Source organism: Acipenser ruthenus, chromosome 8 (assembly GCF_902713425.1).
Source record: "Acipenser ruthenus chromosome 8, fAciRut3.2 maternal haplotype, whole genome shotgun sequence".
Classification (NCBI taxonomy): Eukaryota; Metazoa; Chordata; class Actinopteri; order Acipenseriformes; family Acipenseridae; genus Acipenser; species Acipenser ruthenus.
Window position 1 is genome coordinate 35,504,516 of NC_081196.1, and position 18,639 is coordinate 35,523,154.

At 36.9% G+C, this 18,639-nt stretch overlaps 1 protein-coding gene across 4 annotated transcripts in view; it reads left to right on the plus strand.

The window, feature by feature from the left end:
* LOC117407193 (glycerol kinase-like) overlaps positions 1-17,821 on the plus strand; it is a 30,366-nt gene extending 12,545 nt beyond the window's left edge. For 2 of the 4 annotated variants that reach the window (XM_059028865.1, XM_059028868.1), the window contains 14 exons: positions 394-460; positions 1,239-1,256; positions 2,877-2,912; positions 3,431-3,498; positions 5,521-5,563; positions 5,814-5,894; positions 6,363-6,441; positions 7,446-7,542; positions 8,397-8,481; positions 9,797-9,917; positions 10,361-10,504; positions 11,461-11,544; positions 14,736-14,822; positions 17,573-17,821. In XM_059028865.1, the coding sequence (XP_058884848.1) occupies positions 394-460; positions 1,239-1,256; positions 2,877-2,912; positions 3,431-3,498; positions 5,521-5,563; positions 5,814-5,894; positions 6,363-6,441; positions 7,446-7,542; positions 8,397-8,481; positions 9,797-9,917; positions 10,361-10,504; positions 11,461-11,544; positions 14,736-14,822; positions 17,573-17,586 (1,024 nt within the window). In that variant the 3' untranslated portion in view covers positions 17,587-17,821. The remainder of the gene's footprint in view (positions 1-393; positions 461-1,238; positions 1,257-2,876; positions 2,913-3,430; positions 3,499-5,520; positions 5,564-5,813; positions 5,895-6,362; positions 6,442-7,445; positions 7,543-8,396; positions 8,482-9,796; positions 9,918-10,360; positions 10,505-11,460; positions 11,545-14,735; positions 14,823-17,572) is intronic. The other 2 variants (XM_059028867.1, XM_059028866.1) reach the window with 2 other exon arrangements.
* The last annotated feature ends 818 nt before the right edge of the window (positions 17,822-18,639 follow it).

An 18,639-nucleotide genomic window follows, 5' to 3' on the forward strand; every position in this document is an offset into this window, starting at 1 on the left:
TTCCGTTCATTGTATCTTAAACATATTTAACGCTACACTTTTTAATATGTATGTAAAGCTATTTTACAGTTGATTTGTGCTTTTTAAACAAGCTTATTTAATCCTAAATTTGAAAAAGGTACTCAAATATATTTGAATTTTCTGAAGTACATTTTCCTAATGTGTTGTGCTCTTTAGATCACATTGTATTAACGTTACAGCTGCAGGACCAGTAGATGAGCTCAATACAAACATTATTTTGCACTGTGCTGCCTGTATTTCTTCCAGTACATCATGCTTGTTTTCCCACATTATTCAGTATTTCTCATACTCCTCTCAGATTTTATATTCTGTTTATAAAATGTCATTTTATTGCACCCCTCTTAAATTAAAACTTTTTTTTTTCCAAAATAGATTTTTTGACATTCCAATGGAAATTCTTCCAAAAGTGAGAAGTTCCTCTGAAATATATGGCCTAATCGTAAGTTTTATTTCTCCCAACAATTGTATATTCTTTACATAGCATTAATGGACGTTTTCTTTTTGTAAAGGGAGTTTAAAAATACTGAATTACTCCCCACTTCCATTATTACAGTATGTAAAGATTTTTGTTACCTTGAAATGACATCCCATTGCAAGCCTCATAACTTGCAGTGTCAGTTTTAAACATTGAGTTATGCGCACACCCACTTCAGTGTTCCTTGGGTTAGATCAAATCTATCCACCCCTGCATCAGAGCACGTTATTTCTATAATAAAATGAGTTGATACTATAATGTTTATACAGCTTATATCTATTGTGATCTTAACTAATCTTGGAAAGGGACATTGACCCTAAAAGCTCTACTTTCTTATGGCGTCAACATGCAAATAAGTTTTATAAATTACAGTGTTCTAGATAAAGTAGTTCACTAGTAACTTTTTTATATATACTAGTGCTCAAGATTAACAATTGAGTTTCTGGATTTTTTGCAAACCTTATACAAGTGAATCGTCCAAAACGTTGCTTAACATGTTCTTGTATAATTCACAATCGGCAACATTGCTTTCTTTACATTTCATAGTAATTTGTGACAAATTGCGTGCGCTTAGTTATGGAAGTACTGTACCTTTGTACTATTTTATTTGTTGAATTACTATTGTTTGAGGGGTTGTATGTTTGCCTGGCCATTTTTTGCTTTCAGTCCGGGAGTTATGCCAGCGGTCCTTTTTTAAACTTTTTTTTTTTAATAATTATTATTTCTGCTGACTCTCTTGTAGAAAATATGTTCTAGTATGGTGAGTAATGGTGGTATTTATTTATTTAATTCTGGCTGTTCCACTTGTGATTTGCCCTCACCTGTGACAAAACAATACAGAGCATTTCCAATTGTCTACAAAAAGGATCTGCTTGATAATACTTATTGTGTTCAGAGATGAATCGATTTTACACAAGAATTATTAATAAAGAAGTTTTAAAGGATTTGTTTTGATTCTTTTTATGTAATCCGGTATTATCCTCAATGTAAAGTCACGACTAGTTTTCAGTTAAATATTTTACTCAATACTGTTTATTTGTGTGTATATATATATATATATATATATATATATATATATATATATATATATATATATATATATATAAAATATACGTTTTGTTCATTTACAAAATGATTGTGGATACAGGTTTTGTGTTCCAGTAATTGGAAATGTGCTGCAATTATTTTCTCATTGTCTGCATGTTTCATGCCAAGAGACCCTCAGTATAAAAAAGGCAGGTGCTTCTGCTAGGGTGAGCACGTTGGTTGTAACCTTTCCTCCATATAAAAAATAGACAATGCACTTTGACTCTGAAGCACAATGGGGTGGGGGTCTTGCTTTGTGCTTGCATAACACATTTTTATGTTTGCAGCCTCTTGCACTTTGTACGGCAGTTTAAAATGAAAGGCTTCCAATTGATTTTAATCTTGAGTTTGTAGTAGAACAATAACAAATATATTGTTCTTGGTACCTAATCACTGTCTATGCTTAGTCAGATGTACTCCAGTGGTCATAATGCAATCAAGGGATTCGGTACAAGGATGCAGAGATCCTGAAAAATACTTGACAAGAGCAAAAAGATCTTCAGAACAAATAGTTGCTGATGTTAATATGTGTTGTGTGTGTTTTTTTTTTTTTTGTTTCCCCCCCAAGCAACTTTTTCATAGTGCTTCAAAATGAAAATTTCTGAAGCATTCTCTACTTACACTACACATTGGTTTCAAAGTGATATAAAGAATTAGGTGGTTACAGATGCACTGTATCACAGCACCCCTGAAAGCCATTTTAGATCAACCCAATAAACTTTATCGTGGGCACTTTGGTGTGTTTATTGGCTTCTATTAAAGGTGCTCTAAAATGGAAAAATCCATAGAAATTTAGGGCACATCTCGGTATCTGTGGATTTCTTTGAAACATGTCCCTTGTGTAGCTTAAATGTGCTTTTCAGTGTGTGTGCCTACCCGTTGAAACAACCTGAAAATGGTCAACGTTATTTCGTTTAGTTAGGAACATTTTAAAAACTCTACTGTAGCTACTGATCTGAACACGATTGCTTTGATGCATAGTGTAATGGTATTTAAGTACTAATTCCATAGATTTATCAAGTCTTGGACAAGTGTCAGTTAACATATGTAATGTGTAAGAGAAGCTACACACTGTAGGGTTTTTTAAATTTTTTTATTTGGAATTGTTGAACATTTTGATTCATTGCATAGAAAGTGTAAACTAGAAGTATACATCCGTAAGTATTGATAATATTTATCAAGAGTGATCTCGACATGATTATTATTTTTTTTTAAATGTAGTGTATTGGAAACGTGTTGCTTCTGGCATCCATGCTTGTTATAGATCATGTATTTGATTTTTTCTTTTTTTCAGAAATCTGGTTCTCTTACTGGCGTTCCTATTTCTGGGGTAAGCACTGATTACTCACCAAAGTGTGTAATAATGCACCTAGATGTTTCACAATACATAAGCACAACAGAAATAAATCAGGATTTCAAATTATACTAGCGGCTAGTTTCACAGACCATTAGTATTAATGTTGGACAGCTTTTGCTAAGGTAACACTAACTATTCCAGGATTAGTACTAATCTGGGTTTGTGAAACCAGAGACGCTGAATGCATATAATTTAATTTTGAATTAATATCAAACAGAATTTTTATGGAATACTGTTATCATCCACAGGAAATATAGGGATATGGAGCCACCAATATGTACATACCTACTGTATCTAATACCTTGGCACAAGCTTCGCTTTGTGTTTGGACTAATTAAGGCTATATCTTCAGTCCTGCTGAAATTGATGAAACTTTTCCAATTATACTGACTTGTTTTCATGGTACAATGTGTTAAAATTGGTATAAGATATTTGTTACACTCTTGCAGTAAAGTGTGTGAATATTAAAGAGGTGTACTCTTGTATTGCAGTGTTTGGGTGACCAGTCTGCAGCTTTAGTTGGGCAGATGTGCTTTAAAGATGGACTTGCAAAAAATACGTAAGATTAATTGCTTCTAATTTACAACTTTGACATGACTTGACATTGGACATGACCTGTTTCCCATTTCCTGCTTTCCTCTCGTATGCCTTTCTCGAGTAACCCAATCCAGTTCTCTCTGGGATACAATCATTGTTCCAGTGGCATTCACTGTTAACCTATTTCACATGTTTATTACATGTTGTGTAATAGGTTTTTCAGGGTTAAGTTTATTTCATGCAGAAACGATGAAATATTTTATTTTTTTCTGGTCAATTTTTGATGAGACATAAACCTCCCCAGGTTTCTTTCCATGTCATCCTATACCAAAAAAGTATTGACTTTTTTTTGTGGCATATCCAAATATTTGACACATCTGAGTATATATCTGAGTAAATCCAAATGCATGTGCTGTGCAGCATTTAATGTGATTTAATACAATTATTTAATCACAGAAGCCTAGAGAGTCTGGTTAGGGATACTTTTAAAGTCTCCTTTCTTTTCCAGTGTAAACTTATCTTCCCTAACCTCTCCTCATACTTTAGGTCCTTGAGACCAAGTTTCATGTTGATTGCCATGGGCTAAACCCTCCCAAGGGCATATATATCCTTCCAATGTTAGTGACCCCTTCTGTCCACAGTACACTAGGTGAGGCCTGTAGCCATGCATTAGGATGATGGTTTAATGCTTCTCCCTTAATAAACCCCATATCCCTTTCCTCATCCGTACAGTGTATATAACTGTTCCATTTAACACAGTCCCTGTCTTGGCTTTTTGCAACCAGTTTTACAAACTTACATTTGTATGCACTAAACTACATTTTGTCCTCTACTAATCCAGTAGCCTAGAAGGACATGGATCATTTGAATTGGACTGCACAAATTCTCATTTGCTATACCTCCAAATTTAGTATTACAAGTGTGAACTTCTCATTTAAAACCATCATCCATATTCAAATGATTATAAAGTCACGCCACGACTTCTGACTAAAATATGAATCTGTCAAGAGGTGGTGTTAAGCCTTGTGAAAATATAATAAGACAAATGGTATCCATATACACCCGTTAATGCTGTGCTGTAGTAGTCTGTCAATCTTGTTTCCCATGATTTGGTGCTAACAGCAGCCAAGGCTCTGTTCTGCTGTGAATACTTTAGCTGCAACAGCAGAGCAAAGCTGTCTGGTGACTGTATAAAAATAGAAAATGCGGGGCTCCCGAGTGGCGCATCCAGTAAAAGCACTCGCTAGAGTGCAGGATGCGCTCTATAGCCTGGACGTCACGAGTTAGAGTCCAAGCTATTCCACAGCCGACCATGGATGGGAGCTCCCAGGGGGTGGCGCTCAATTGGCCGAGCATCGCCAGGGGGAAGGGAGGGCTAGGTTGGCCAGGGTATCCTCAGCTCACCGCACACCAGCGACCCCTGTAGTCTGGCCGGGCGCCTGCAGGCTTGCCTGAAAGCTGCCCAGAGCTGCGTTGTCCTCCGACGTTGTAGCTCTGAGGCGGCTGCACGGTGAGTCTGCAGAGTGTAAAGGCGGGCGGCTGACAGGACAAACTGCATGTGTTCATCTTCGCCCCTCCCGGGTCAGCGCAGGGGTGGTAGCGGTGAGCTGAGCCTAAAAATAATTGGGCATTTCAAATTGGGGAGAAAATAATAAAAACTAATTGGCAACGACTAAATGAAAATGCATGGTGTTGCTCCAAAATTACAAAAATGTGCTTCTAGCTATGCCTATACTACAGTTACACCCTCCCCCACCCAAAAAAAAACACCAAGGGTAATGTCACAAAAGAAGATTCTTAAGTTTTTATGCCCTGCTCCTTCTTAGAGTTCCAGAGTGACACAATATAGATGGCCAGATCTTCCCTTTGAACATGAGATGCCCTTGGTGGTATTCACATGTTAATGTGGTGTGTGTGTGTATATACCGTATTACTTTGCATTAACGCTGCAGCGTTTATTTAATTGCTACAGTGCTTATTCAAGGGCGGTGGTAATTTTTAAAGTAATACAGTATACATGCATGTGTGTGTTTATTTGTTTCAGGTATGGAACTGGTTGCTTTTTGCTTTATAATACTGGCCAGAAGGTAAGCATATGAACAAATATTGCATTCATACTTTTTTAAAATATGATATTGCATGTTGTCTTAACTCCCTTTGAGTCTCAAACTGAGATTATAGAAGATGTTGGCGTGTGTTGTAATGTTTCTGAAGCACTCGAATGCTGAGCTCAAGCAGTGTAGTGCCCATGAAACCCTCTTCACCTTGATGGAATGCATCACTCTGTCATTTCAGTGCATCTTTCACTGAAAACCAATTCTTCTTTCATTCTTTTAGCCCGTGATGTCTGAGCATGGACTTCTGACAACTGTTGCATACAAGCTCGGGAGAGACAAGCCTGCCTGTTATGCATTAGAGGTTTGTCTTTCTTTGTATTCTCCATTAGAGCTGCATTAACCAGTTACACAGGTGAGGGTCATTAGTGTTGATTAGACTCATTTATCATTTCAGATAAAAAACAAAAACGGCTGCTGGGATTTGTGTGGATTGCTGTTCTCCACAGAGTAAGAAAAGCAACAATCCTCACAAATCGAAGCAACTGTTTCTTCACTTTTTCACTTGGAATGGTACATTCGTCCAATCAATACCAATGGCCCGCACCTGACTTCTGTGGAGAACTCAATTCAAATAGACTGTTTGTTTGTGCAGCACTGCTCTCCATAGCCTTTAGAAAATATCTCAATTTGTCAATCTACATGACAATTCTTGGTAACAAACTATTAATTATGGTTGTCTGTTCAGATGATAGAAAGTGAACAATAAACCAATGCTTCACTTTTTTTTTTTTTTGTTTCGTTCTGATATTGAATGAATCTGTTTTCCTAGGGATCTGTGGCTATAGCAGGAGCTGTGGTATGCTGGCTGAAAGACAATCTAGGAATTATTGAGTCTCCAGAAGAAGTTGGTGAGTGTTCAGATTTTTAGTTCAATGGTGAACATAGAAGCTCTGTTCAGAGACAAGATATAACATCACCAGTTGCGAAACATTTTTTAAAACCATGGCATTTGATACTTTTAAAGTGTATTGGAATAGAAAAAGTCGAAAAAGGAGGGGTGATAATCTTAATACATTATTACAGAGAATTGTTTTTGATTTTCTTATTTAAATCTGTGGTACCCAATGGATTAAATGGATAATATGATTTGGTACCTTTATGAACTATACCTAATTTGTTTTAAGAATGACAGCTTTTATGTAAGCTTGATTAATAATTAAAATAATGGGTTAGGAGATTGGTTTATTAGTATATCTATATAACTTTGTTTTACGGGTATTTAACGGATCAATGCTGGATAATTAATGTCTGTAACTCAATTGAGGAATGTTTCATTTTGTATGTAACTTACACTGAGAACAGTTTTAAAACTTTGAACAAATATCTGTGATAAACCAGGTGTGGCAAATCAATTGGTAATTTGTGTTGAAGCTGTGCATACACACTGATGAAGGCTTTTTGGCTGGAACATGTTTGTGATTTTTCTTTGCGGATTAGAACTTCAGTCTGTTTGTCCTTCAAAAACTGAAGCTGTGAAATGAAGAATAAATAATGAAAATGGCTTTTTTGAATTAATTTGCTTTTCCTATGAGTGCAGACCTTTTGTTATGATGTTCTGACTTGATATTCATTTTTGGGTTGACGCACCGATGAGTTAAAAGAGAAATTTGGAAATTGAGCGCAGTGGTATTTGTTGTATAAATAGCTCAGTGGTGTTGAAATCTGGTACAAGTTCTCAAGGGTCCCAGTACCCTTTTTATGGTACTAACACCTGATTTATTGAGCTAAATGATATAAGACAGAGAGTAGAAAATGTAGAAGCCTGCAAAAAAACTTGATCTGTGGCTGTATCTTTTTGTACAGTTATATGTCTTCATTTGCTTTTTTTTTTTTTTTTTCCCCCATGTTCCAGAGAAACTAGCAGCTTCTGTGGGTACTTCCTATGGCTGCTATTTTGTCCCTGCATTCTCTGGTCTATATGCACCATATTGGGAACCCAGTGCTAGAGGGTAAGTCCATGAGTGTTGACCTTTCCTATATCGGGATGAGCAATTTTCATGTCTTTGTCATTGTGCATGGAGGGCTGGTATTGTACATATTTACAAAGGTGTCAAAAGAGGATTAGCATACAAAGATGTTAGTTTGAGTCCCTTGGCATCCTCTGTAGAGTGTGAAATAGATTTAGCCTTGCTGCTGGTTTAGCATAACGTCATTGCAGCCACTGTGCTAGGGCTACTTCTGTTGGATAAGATCAGAAGCAGACGGTGCAGGCTTGCTGACACCCTACCGAATCTGTCATCTCTGACAGGACCTGCTTTGGCATCCGGGGCATGCATTATGGCAGGATGGCATGCTGGCCAAGCAGTGCAGTTGGTGGAGGTGCTGCTGTGGTGTGGAACTATTAGTACTAGATAACCTGATTTACAATGTATTGGCACCACTGATGCCAGAAGGGAAATGCATTATACTGAACATCTTGGTAACTAGCACCACCTGTGTGTGCAATATGGTTGATCATAAGCATATGCATTGCACCTGCTGGCTCCATTTGAACAATGTGGTCTTTGGAATTCTTGTAGTGAATGCACTCTGATGTACAAAGAACATTCAATTATTTTGCTGATATATTCAACAGTCCATTTTGAATGTAAACATGGTGAAGTGTAGAAGAAACAATAGCTGCCATTGGTTATAACTTGCCACCCATATTTGTAGGAATTACCTTTTTTTATTGTATCTTTTGTCCTTCACATCCATGCAGAGGAAGTAATTTGTTTAGCAGTTATCTAACTATCTGCATTCACTTCATGGCTTACTGTATTAATGTCTTTTTAAAAATTTATTCCCCCCCCCCCCCCCCCAGCATCATCTGTGGCCTTACTCAGTTTACCAATAGAAGTCATATTGCATTTGCTGCTTTAGAGGCAGTCTGCTTTCAGACACGAGAGGTGAGGACTGTTTTGTGCATTTTCTTAATTGCTGAAATAATATTTATGAAGCTGTCTGGGTCTGTGCTTTTTGGGGAACAAAATTATATTCGTCCTCAATTTACCAGTCATAAGTTTATGGTTCTAAACAAGTGTTTACTTGGATTCCTTTGACACTGTCTCCAGCTCGGTCCACAATAGTTTTCTATAACTGGGAAGGCAATTTCCAGTCCAGGTCTTTATTCCAACCATGTCAGATTGGTCCTTTAAACCAATAACCCTCTGACCAGATCCTAAAGCATATAAATAATTTCAATATACCTAATAAAACTGGAATGGAACTGCATTCCAGAACTGGAGTTGTTTACCTCTTGTCTAGAACATTATTCCCACTGTGTTCTGACATCACTCCTGTGATACATATTGTATCTTAGTATTAAATTGATTTATCCTGCATGGGTCTCGCTTTCCTAATCCCTGCTGAGTCTTCATTCACTGTTGGTATATAGCTCCTAGACAACTGAGCAGCATCAAAGCTTCTTACAGTATAGTGTCGCAGGCACCTGGTTATACCAACACTTGTATTTTTTTAATTGTGTTAGCTAGTCACTTTTTAAACTTGCAGATCAATACTGGACACATCATAGCCCCAATTCTGCTGCTACATATCAACCACCAGCTCACACTTTTCCTGTAACTGCTGATCATCCTCTGGGTTCACCCACATCCACCTAAAAAAAGAAAAATTGAAATATAATCAAAATAATCTCAACAAGTATGCTGTCTATAAGTGATATTAAAATAGTGTTTTAAAGAACAATGCCATTCCATTTGGAGTCACTGTGGCAATAGCTTTGCCATAGGGTTTGGTACTGTTCTAGACCCACAGCCTTCTGTCAGCTCTTGCTATCAATTTCACAATTGATACGCTTTAATTGTAAATATTGGGGGTAATACAATGGGGTGGATGGATGAAGCAGCTCATTTACTTCTATTTTCTATGAATGCTAACAGCCAGTGTTCGTATGACGCTGGTGACGTTAACCTGTAGTGCAACCTACAGTGTAGCTAAAGAATAACCTGTGACTTTCAGTAAAAGTTAAGTGTATATATAATGTGTGTATATATATATATATATATGTATATATTTTGTCTATAGAAACTGAAAATAAAGGGCCATGCTACCTTTTCACTAAAACAGATACATAAGTTATTGAAACAAAGCCAAAACATTTGCCCTTGTGTTTTTCCTCGAAATATAACTCTTTAATATTCACCATAAATTAACTTTTGGTCTTGAATTTTGAAGAGGGTAATGTGTGATGTTCTGTTGTAGATCTTGGATGCTATGAACAAGGACAGTGGGATTCCTCTGAAGCAGCTTCAGGTAGATGGAGGAATGACAAACAATAAGCTGCTGATGCAGCTGCAGGCAGATATTCTCTGCATCCCAGTAGGTAAGGAACAGTTGGTCTTGTGACTTAACAGCACAACTATAAATAGACCAAATACTGCAGACATATTAAATAAGGGTATTAGAGATTTTAGTGGTGAGAGGTCTTGGTATGTTCTGCCAAGGTTGTTGGTGGTGGGAGTTTTTTTTAATGATTTATTTTTAATTTAAGGGATTGTGCACATATGTGGCAATTGATTGCTACAATTGGATTGGTGAGGTCACAATCTTATCAGTATTGGAGACACAGTAACCTTCAGTCGATTTGAACGTTACTAATATAGCAATTGGTAATGCAGCGATTGTACTTGCTATCATGTGCTCTAAACCTGTGTAGCTCCTACCTTACCTTACATTGTCTCGCAGTTTTGTTAAAAATGACTGTAAAATGTATGACATATTCACGTCCACCAGCAGTTTATCTGAATGCAGTATTGTCTGTTGTAGTGAAGCCATCCATGCCAGAGACCACAGCCCTCGGTGCTGCTATGGCAGCAGGAGCTGCTGAAGGGGTCCGGGTGTGGAGTCTGGAGCCTGAAGACCTCACCGCAGTGACCTGTGAGAGATTTGAGCCACAGATTAACCCAGAAGGCAAGGGTCCACCCAGTTTACTTGAATGGGGATATCTGGGCCTAGTGCAACTGAATCTAAGTGTTTGTGTAGTTGTTTCACACATACATGCTCTGTAGGAGGCCATATTTTATGCTGAATCAGCAAGTGAGGACATTATATTGGTTGGACCACAAAAAGAGAGACGTGTGTTTATTTTGTGGGTGGGGGGGTGGTAGCATGTACCACATTACATTTTCTACTTGTATCTGAAACCCAACATGATGGGACATAAGCAGATGAAAGTGTTTTCAGTAAATTCAAACTGCTAAACAGGGATCAGGTTGGGTCTTCATCAGCATTTACATCTGTCAGGGCTGCATTCAGGCTGAACAGTGTCATCATGTGTATCGGTAGGCAATTTTCAGTGTTTATTGGACAAAGTACAGTACAATTTTGATATTTTGTCATTATTAGTCTGGTACATTTTGAAGTTGCATGTATATAGAACAAAATTGGTTTTGCAACACCGCTAGATTCACTGAACATACAGCTATGGCTTAGTTTTTCATCACCTACAATTTTAGGATTGAGGCATAATTTAAAAATAAATTACAAAAAAACTATGCACGTAATTTAGATATTTTCAACATGTCAAACTACAAAATGACATGTTTAGATTTTGAATTTCAGATTTTTTTTAGTTTTTCATTAAATTATATGGGGAAAAACTACAAAGCTGTATGTAATTCAATGTTAACGTAACATTATTCAGCAGATTTCATTTGACTTGCAAACCAAAATTAGTTAATTCTACAGCATGATTCAAAGCATTTGGTCATCGCTGTACATTGTCAGTCATGACGGTTGCTGTTAGCAGTGTTAACCCAGAGCTTTAGTTTTGAAAACTTTAAGAAAGCAAATATGGCATTATGCATATGACATTAAACATGCAGTAAAAATCCAGTTTCACTTTAACACTTATGCTTGGTTTTCAGAGAGTGAATTTCGATACGCTCGGTGGAAGAAAGCTGTAGCAAAGTCTATGAACTGGGAGACCACAGAGCCTTTAAATGGCAACGGTGAGTAACTCAATTTTTAACTTCTAAATTAGATTTTAATGAAAGTGTATTTTACAATATGCATTGGTAATGTAGTATTCAGCAAAAAAGTATTTGGTGTTGCAGGCATTAGATACTTGGGAGACATTAGCTACCACATTTTCTTTTAGTTCTATAAATACTAGGAAAGACTGATGCAACACTTTTTTTTTTTTTTTTTACATTTTAGGATATTATCTCCATATGGGCACAATTGGGTAGTAGATGCTGCTTGGACATACTTGCAAAAACATAATACTAGAAAGAGTAAATTAACTTTCAAATAAAGAAATAATAATCTCGCCTTCATTTGGACATGTCATATACAGTGCCTTGCATAAGTATTCAGCCCCCTTGGACTTTTCCACATTTTGTAGTGTTACAACCTGGAATTAAAATGGATTTAATTAGGATTTTTTTGTCACTGATCTACACAAAATAGGGAAAAAAAATCTATATATTTTCCAAAATTATTTACAAATAAACTGAAAAGTCTTGATTGCATAAGTATTCACCCTCTTTGCTGTGACACCCCTAAATAAGCTCTGGTGCAACCAATTGCCTTCAGACGTCACATAATTAGTTGAATGGAGTCCACCTGTGTGCAGTTAGTGTCACATGATCTCAGATTAAATACACCTGTTTCTGGAAGGCCCAAGAGTTTGTTAGAGAGCATATCTAAACAAACAGCATCATGAAGACCAAGGAGCTATCAAAACAAGTCCGGGATAAAGTAGAGAAGCACCAATCAGGGTTGGGTTATAAAAAAAATATCCCAAACTTTGAACATCCCCCGGAGCACCGTTAAATCCATTATTAAAAAATGGAAAGAATATGGCACAGCCGCGACTCTGCCTAGAGAAGGCCGTCCACCAAAACTCAGTGACCAGGTAAGGAGGGCATTAGTCAGAGAAGCAACCAAGAGGCTATTATTATTATTATTATTATTATTATTAGTTTATTTAGCAGACGCCTTTATCCAAGGCGACTTACAGAGACTAGGGTGTGTGAACTATGCATCAGCTACAGAGTCACTTACAATTACGTCTCACCCGAAAGACGGAGCACAAGGAGGTTAAGTGACTTGCTCATGGTCACACAATGAGTCAGTGGCTGAGGTGGGATTTGAACCGGGGCCCTCCTGGTTACAAGCCCCTTTCTTTAACCACTGGACCACACAGCCTCCTAGTAACTCTGAAGGAGCTGGAGAGATCCACAGCTGAGATGGGAGAAACCGTCCATGGGACAACTATAACCGGACGCTCCACAAAGCTGGGCTCTATGGAAGAGTGGCGAGAAGAAAGCCATTGCTGAAAAAAAACCATATCAAATCCCGTTTGGATTTTGCCAAAAGGCATGTGGGAGACACAGCAAACATGTGGAAAAAGGTTTTCTGGTCTGATGAGACCAAAATTGAACTTTTTGGCCTTGGCGCAAAACGCTATGTGTGGCGCAAAGCCAACACTGCTCATCACCCTGAGAACACCATCCTCATGGTGAAGCATGGTGGTGGCAGCATCATGATATGGGGATGCTTTTCATCGGCAGGGACTGGGAAACTGGTCAGGATTGAGGACAAGATGGATGGAGCCAAATACAGGGAAATTCTAGAGGAAAACCTGTTCCAGTCTGCAAGAGACCTGGGACTGGGGCGGAGGTTCACCTTCCAGCAGGACAATGACCCTAAACACACAGCCAAAGCTACACTGGAGTGGTTTAAAAACAAGAAACTGAATGTCTTAGAATGGCCCAGTCAAAGCCCAGACCTCAATCCGATTGAGAATCTGTGGCAAGACTTGAAAATTGCTGTTCACCAACGGTCCCCATCCAACTTGACAGAGCTTGAGCAATTTTGCCAAGAAGAATGGGCAAAAATTGCAGGATCCAGATGTGCAAATCTGGTAGAGACTTACCCAAAAAGACTCACAGCTGTAATTGCTGCCAAAGGTGCTTCTACCAAGTATTGACTCAGGGGGGTGAATACTTATGCAACCAACAAATGTCTTTTTTTTGTTTAAGTTTTGTGTCACAATAAAAGGTATTTTGCACCTTCAAAGTGTTAAGTATGTTGTGTAAATCAAATGGTAACAATCCCAATTAAATCCATTTTAATTCCAGGTTGTAACACTACAAAATGTGGAAAAGGGGGGTGAATACTTCTGCAAGGCTCTGTATATGGTAGGGACAGACTGTAATATAGATTATGGCCCATTACAGTTCAAGGTGTATTAAGGAATGTGTAGTCTGTCACCTCAATAATTTATGATGCTGCTGTGTGTAATTTATTTATAATTAGGTTATGCTGTGTGTAATCTCCAAAGTGCTTTCAATTAAAAACAAATTGTCACCTTTTAATTTGTAAACGGGTGAGTTTTGCGTGGCCGATGCAGAGCCACATTATAAACACACAAGCATAACAATAGTGTGGAATGTCTTGTGTCGGTTCAGTGAGACCTTAAAGGAAAATTATTCGAAACCGCTGTATTCATCCCATCCCCAATAAATATAAATATATATATATATATTAAAAAAAATAATTGTTACCCAACTAAAACCAGTTTGTTTTTGGTCTTGGCTATTTATTTTTATTTATTTATTTATTTTAAACTATTTTTAATAGGCAAGCCATGAAAATAGTTTCTGTACCTGCCGGTCTGCCACTATTCCTTATTATGAGTAATTTAAAATCTGTCCTTTTCAAAGAACATGCATGTACAGGTTGTATGCATTTGGTAATTCCTGTAATTGAATACAACGCTGTTAACTATGCTTTCCTCAATATTGGTTATGAAAGAGCCATACTCGGTTGGAAAGGTTTATTTAATTTTTTTTTGGTTTCCTAGTTGCTTGGAATCATGTAACTATTCCAGTGGCTGTTTCTCCTCTGCCAAATTATTTATTTTTTTACTCCATTTCTAACAAATAGTAAATCCATGGAAATTATGACCAAGCATTTAAGATCAGCATAGTGATTAGCATTGTATTCAATCAAGGTAATATATACTGAATTCATCTATTGGCTGAATGCTCTCCTTTTTTTTTTTTTTTTTTTTTTTTTTAAACGAACACTGATTTAATACATTGTGTCATTCTGTTAATTCCCTTATTTGATATATTTTGTTCTCTTCCTTGTTCTGCTTGAATCGGACCCCTGTGCTCCTGGATGGCTGCAGGTGAAACTAGTATCTTCAGTAGTCTGCCACTGGGTTTTTATATACTGGGTAGCATGTTTATGTTAATTGGAGCAAAGTACATTTCAGGTTAGTTGTTGTTCCAAGGCCTTGAGTGCTTCAGTGCCTGTGTTGCATTTTCATTTTCCTCCCATTTGACGTTTGTTTGTTTGCTTCCTTGTGTGTGGATTTTTAATACTAATACCGTGATCCTCAGATTGTAATTTGGATAAAAATCTAGAATAACACTTTAAAATATTAGCCTCAAAATCCTATGCCCTCAAATTTTGTAAAAACTTCAAAAAACAGTTTTGTTATACTGTAACTTTAAAAAATAGCCAAGAATTCATAATGGATTCAAACAATTTCTTTGAAAGAGTTATTCAATTGGAATTGCTATGCTTCTGTAAATTTTACTTTGAACAAAATAATAAATGTTCAGGTAATTACACAATTATAAACCTGACATTTTAATGGGGATCACAAAAAAACAATACTAAACCACTGTGTGAGTGAACCATTTTAAAAAGTACAGCTGGCATGGTGTCTGGTCATTCTGTGCAAGTGTGGATACTTTTTGTTCACTCCACCAACTTATTAAGCACTTCCTTTTAGAACAGTGTGTTTATCTGACTCTGGTTTTTCATTGAAACAGTTAAAATCTGAGCAGTTATCCAAGGAAAACTAGATGTTAATTGTATCTGAAACCCACCATATCTGACTTGGTTATTGCCAAATCAGAAAGACGCAATGTGATCTTGTCCTGTATGATTCTGGTTTTCTGCAAGTTTAAGTATAAAGCAACCAAGCTCCTATTTGAAACTGTTGGGACATTTTAAGATTCTGCATTTAATTATATGGAATGTTTAATTAAACAATTGAATAGAAAGCAAATATAAAATGGCTTTCTAATTTAACTCCTTTGCAAATGAGACAATTTTCATGCTATTTCAGTGAGGAACCCTTGTCTGCTCGAAACAAATACGCTGTTCTGTAGGGTGGTTATTTTATTAGGGTGTTTTGTGCGGACCTCAAAAAAGAATGTGAGGGATACCATATTCATTATTGCACCATTTCCATAAGTGTTTGCAGTGGTGATGTTGAACTCCTGTACTTGCATGCATTCCTACACTGCCTGGATGTTGAATTAGGTTCTCCCCTCCATATTTTGTTGGGGCCTAGTTTTGATGTAAAGATTATTGATGCAGTCGTCTTGATTGTAACTCTATAAAGTTAAGGACGTGTTTGAATAAAGATCAGCTCCTCAATATGGGCAGTAATGAGTTACAGCCTGGGCTGTATTTAATAACATTATGTTTTCTCCATCGGTCAATTTTATAATTTAAAAAAAGACCCCAGACATGTAAATTGTCCCCTTGTACTATACATGATCGATCTATCAGAAATATTTCCAATCAGTGATGCAGCTGGTGTTTTAAAAAAAAAAAGTGCAGCTCTATGCAATGTGTTCAGTGTTTTACCAGAAGCAAACTAAACTGGCTGCCAGGTTCCTACATGTGGCAGTAAAACAAACTTTTTGCTAAATATGTATATTTACACTATTCTTTCAGAAATAGGAATTTTCGTGGGTAACTACGTATTAGTTGGCAATGGGTACATTTCATGGAAATCTATGCTAACCATGAAAAAATACAGCCTTAGTTATAGCGGACTTGAAGGCAAATTCTTTATCTGCAGTTTACCGTGCACAGCTTTCAAACACATCCTGTAAACTTACCAACAGGCTTGAACTGGGGCAAGCCAGCAGCAAGGGAAGTCGTGGTGCTCAAACAAATTATCAACATGGTTGTGTTATAATTTTAGTAGAACCATTTGCCAGTTTGCTAAATGGTCCATTGTAGATGTGGGTCATGTACCTTCCAGCTGTCACACATACATTGAAGATGCTCCATGATATATCAATTTAAACCACAACCCTGTCTGCTGCTGCTTTATTTATTTTAGGTGAATTTGTGGATAAATACTGTCAGTAAAATTGTACTTTATCTCCATACATGTTGTAGTCTGGGATTTATTTTATCTTCCTCTATTTCAATATTATGCTCAGTTCCTAGAACGTCTCGACATACACAAATACTGTAATTTCCCAACAAATGGCCATGCACCAGTTCAGAACTCTATTGGAGACAACAATAAATATAACTGCTTGTTGTATAGTGTAATATACGGAAGTATTAACTTTAGAGGTTTTTTTTTGTGGTACCTTAAAAAAAAATTCACACAACTTCATGGAAGCCAAACAATTCGCATTGCTTTAAAATCGCATCAAACCAGTGTGGCCAGTGTTGCTGTAAGCCAGGGGTGTACAAACCTTTGCTTGTGCCAAGAAGGACCAATACTGAACTGATGGCGTGTATCATTTTAATCCACATTACACATTATGATAGAGGTTGTGGATTGGCTGCCAATTGAAGTGACTGGCCCAATGCAACAAGGCTTAGCTGAGTGAACTTAAGTCTGGCCTGGGGCTTGAGTTTGGATGCCCCTGGTCTATGCTATTGTCTTTGTTTTATGACCTATGAAAGGAGAGTCCTAATCAGGTTTCTTAAAGGAAACCTCATTATTTGAGTATTTTTTGTGGGTTGCCGCCAATTAACAAAAATACTCCAACTCTAGAATGTGTCAGTCTATGCAGTTGAATGAACTTCCTCCTGCTTGGCATCAGTCTACTTAGTGGGCCCACCTACAGCCCAAGTTCAGACTAATCAAATGCCTAATTCAACATCCATGGAGGCTACTATCGCTTTCATGTAAAGTATCTTTGTACTGTAACTGTACCTGAATTAATCTCTCTTTTTTTTTTTTCTCTTCACATATAGGGTTAAAAAAATAAGCCACGGTTTGATGTTTTGCTTGTTTGAAACCTGCTTTCCATATGTCACGGACCCAGGTTTGCCTCTGCATGTGATGAAGCCTTCTGGGAAGAAACAAAACCCATTCCAAGTTTACAGACCATCACCAGCCCTCCTTAACACTTCCATGCTGAAGAAGTGTGTTTGGACTTTGCACCTAATTATTGTGTCTTACTTTATATTGATACTTAAATAAATTAATTGTTTGATAAATGATTTTGGGTCAGTGATGGCAAAATACTTTGTTTCCCCATTTCAGAAATATTTGTTAGCAGTGGAGGCAACTTTACTTTAAATATAGAAGCATAAATTAATTGTAAATATGCTTTTAATAAGAATATATATTTTTTAGCTTTGTGTTTTTAATTTTGTATATATTTAGATTACAATTTTTTAAAATGTGTAGTAGTTTCAGTTGTGTGAATTTTAAACTAGACAGAGGGCTGGTACTAAGCATGAAGGATGCTACATATTGGTAGTGCTAATGTATTATCAAATCCATAAAAAAAAAAAAAAAAAAAAAATCTGCCTTGACATTTTTAGGCGTATTATGATCTTTACTGTGTACCCATGTAATAAAATAATGTAAAAGGAATCTTGAAAATCTAAAAAAAAACAATGCGCATTATACAGTTTGCAGGAAATCTGCTGTAAAATACACTACTGTTTTTTTTTTTTTTGGGTTGGTAAAACTAGTATTTCACTGTGTATTTAATTTATATTGCATATTTACATTTAATAAATGTTGATTTTAAATAAAAAAAATTCCAGTATTTCTTAGTCCATCCTCCCTGAACTCCATCACCTAACAGTAGCGGCAGACTCTAAAGATTGTCATGTTTTTGTATAATTGCTGTTTATTAATGCATCAACCTCCAGTATTTCCCTGACCGTAGAATACATACACAGCCTACAAATTTGTTCTTTAGTCAGAGATTTAAAAACACCTCTTGCATATATTCACCGTTCTGCCAGCCAGCAATCCTAACGGGGGCTTACAGATCCCTAACTGAAATCGATTTGATCATGTTTTT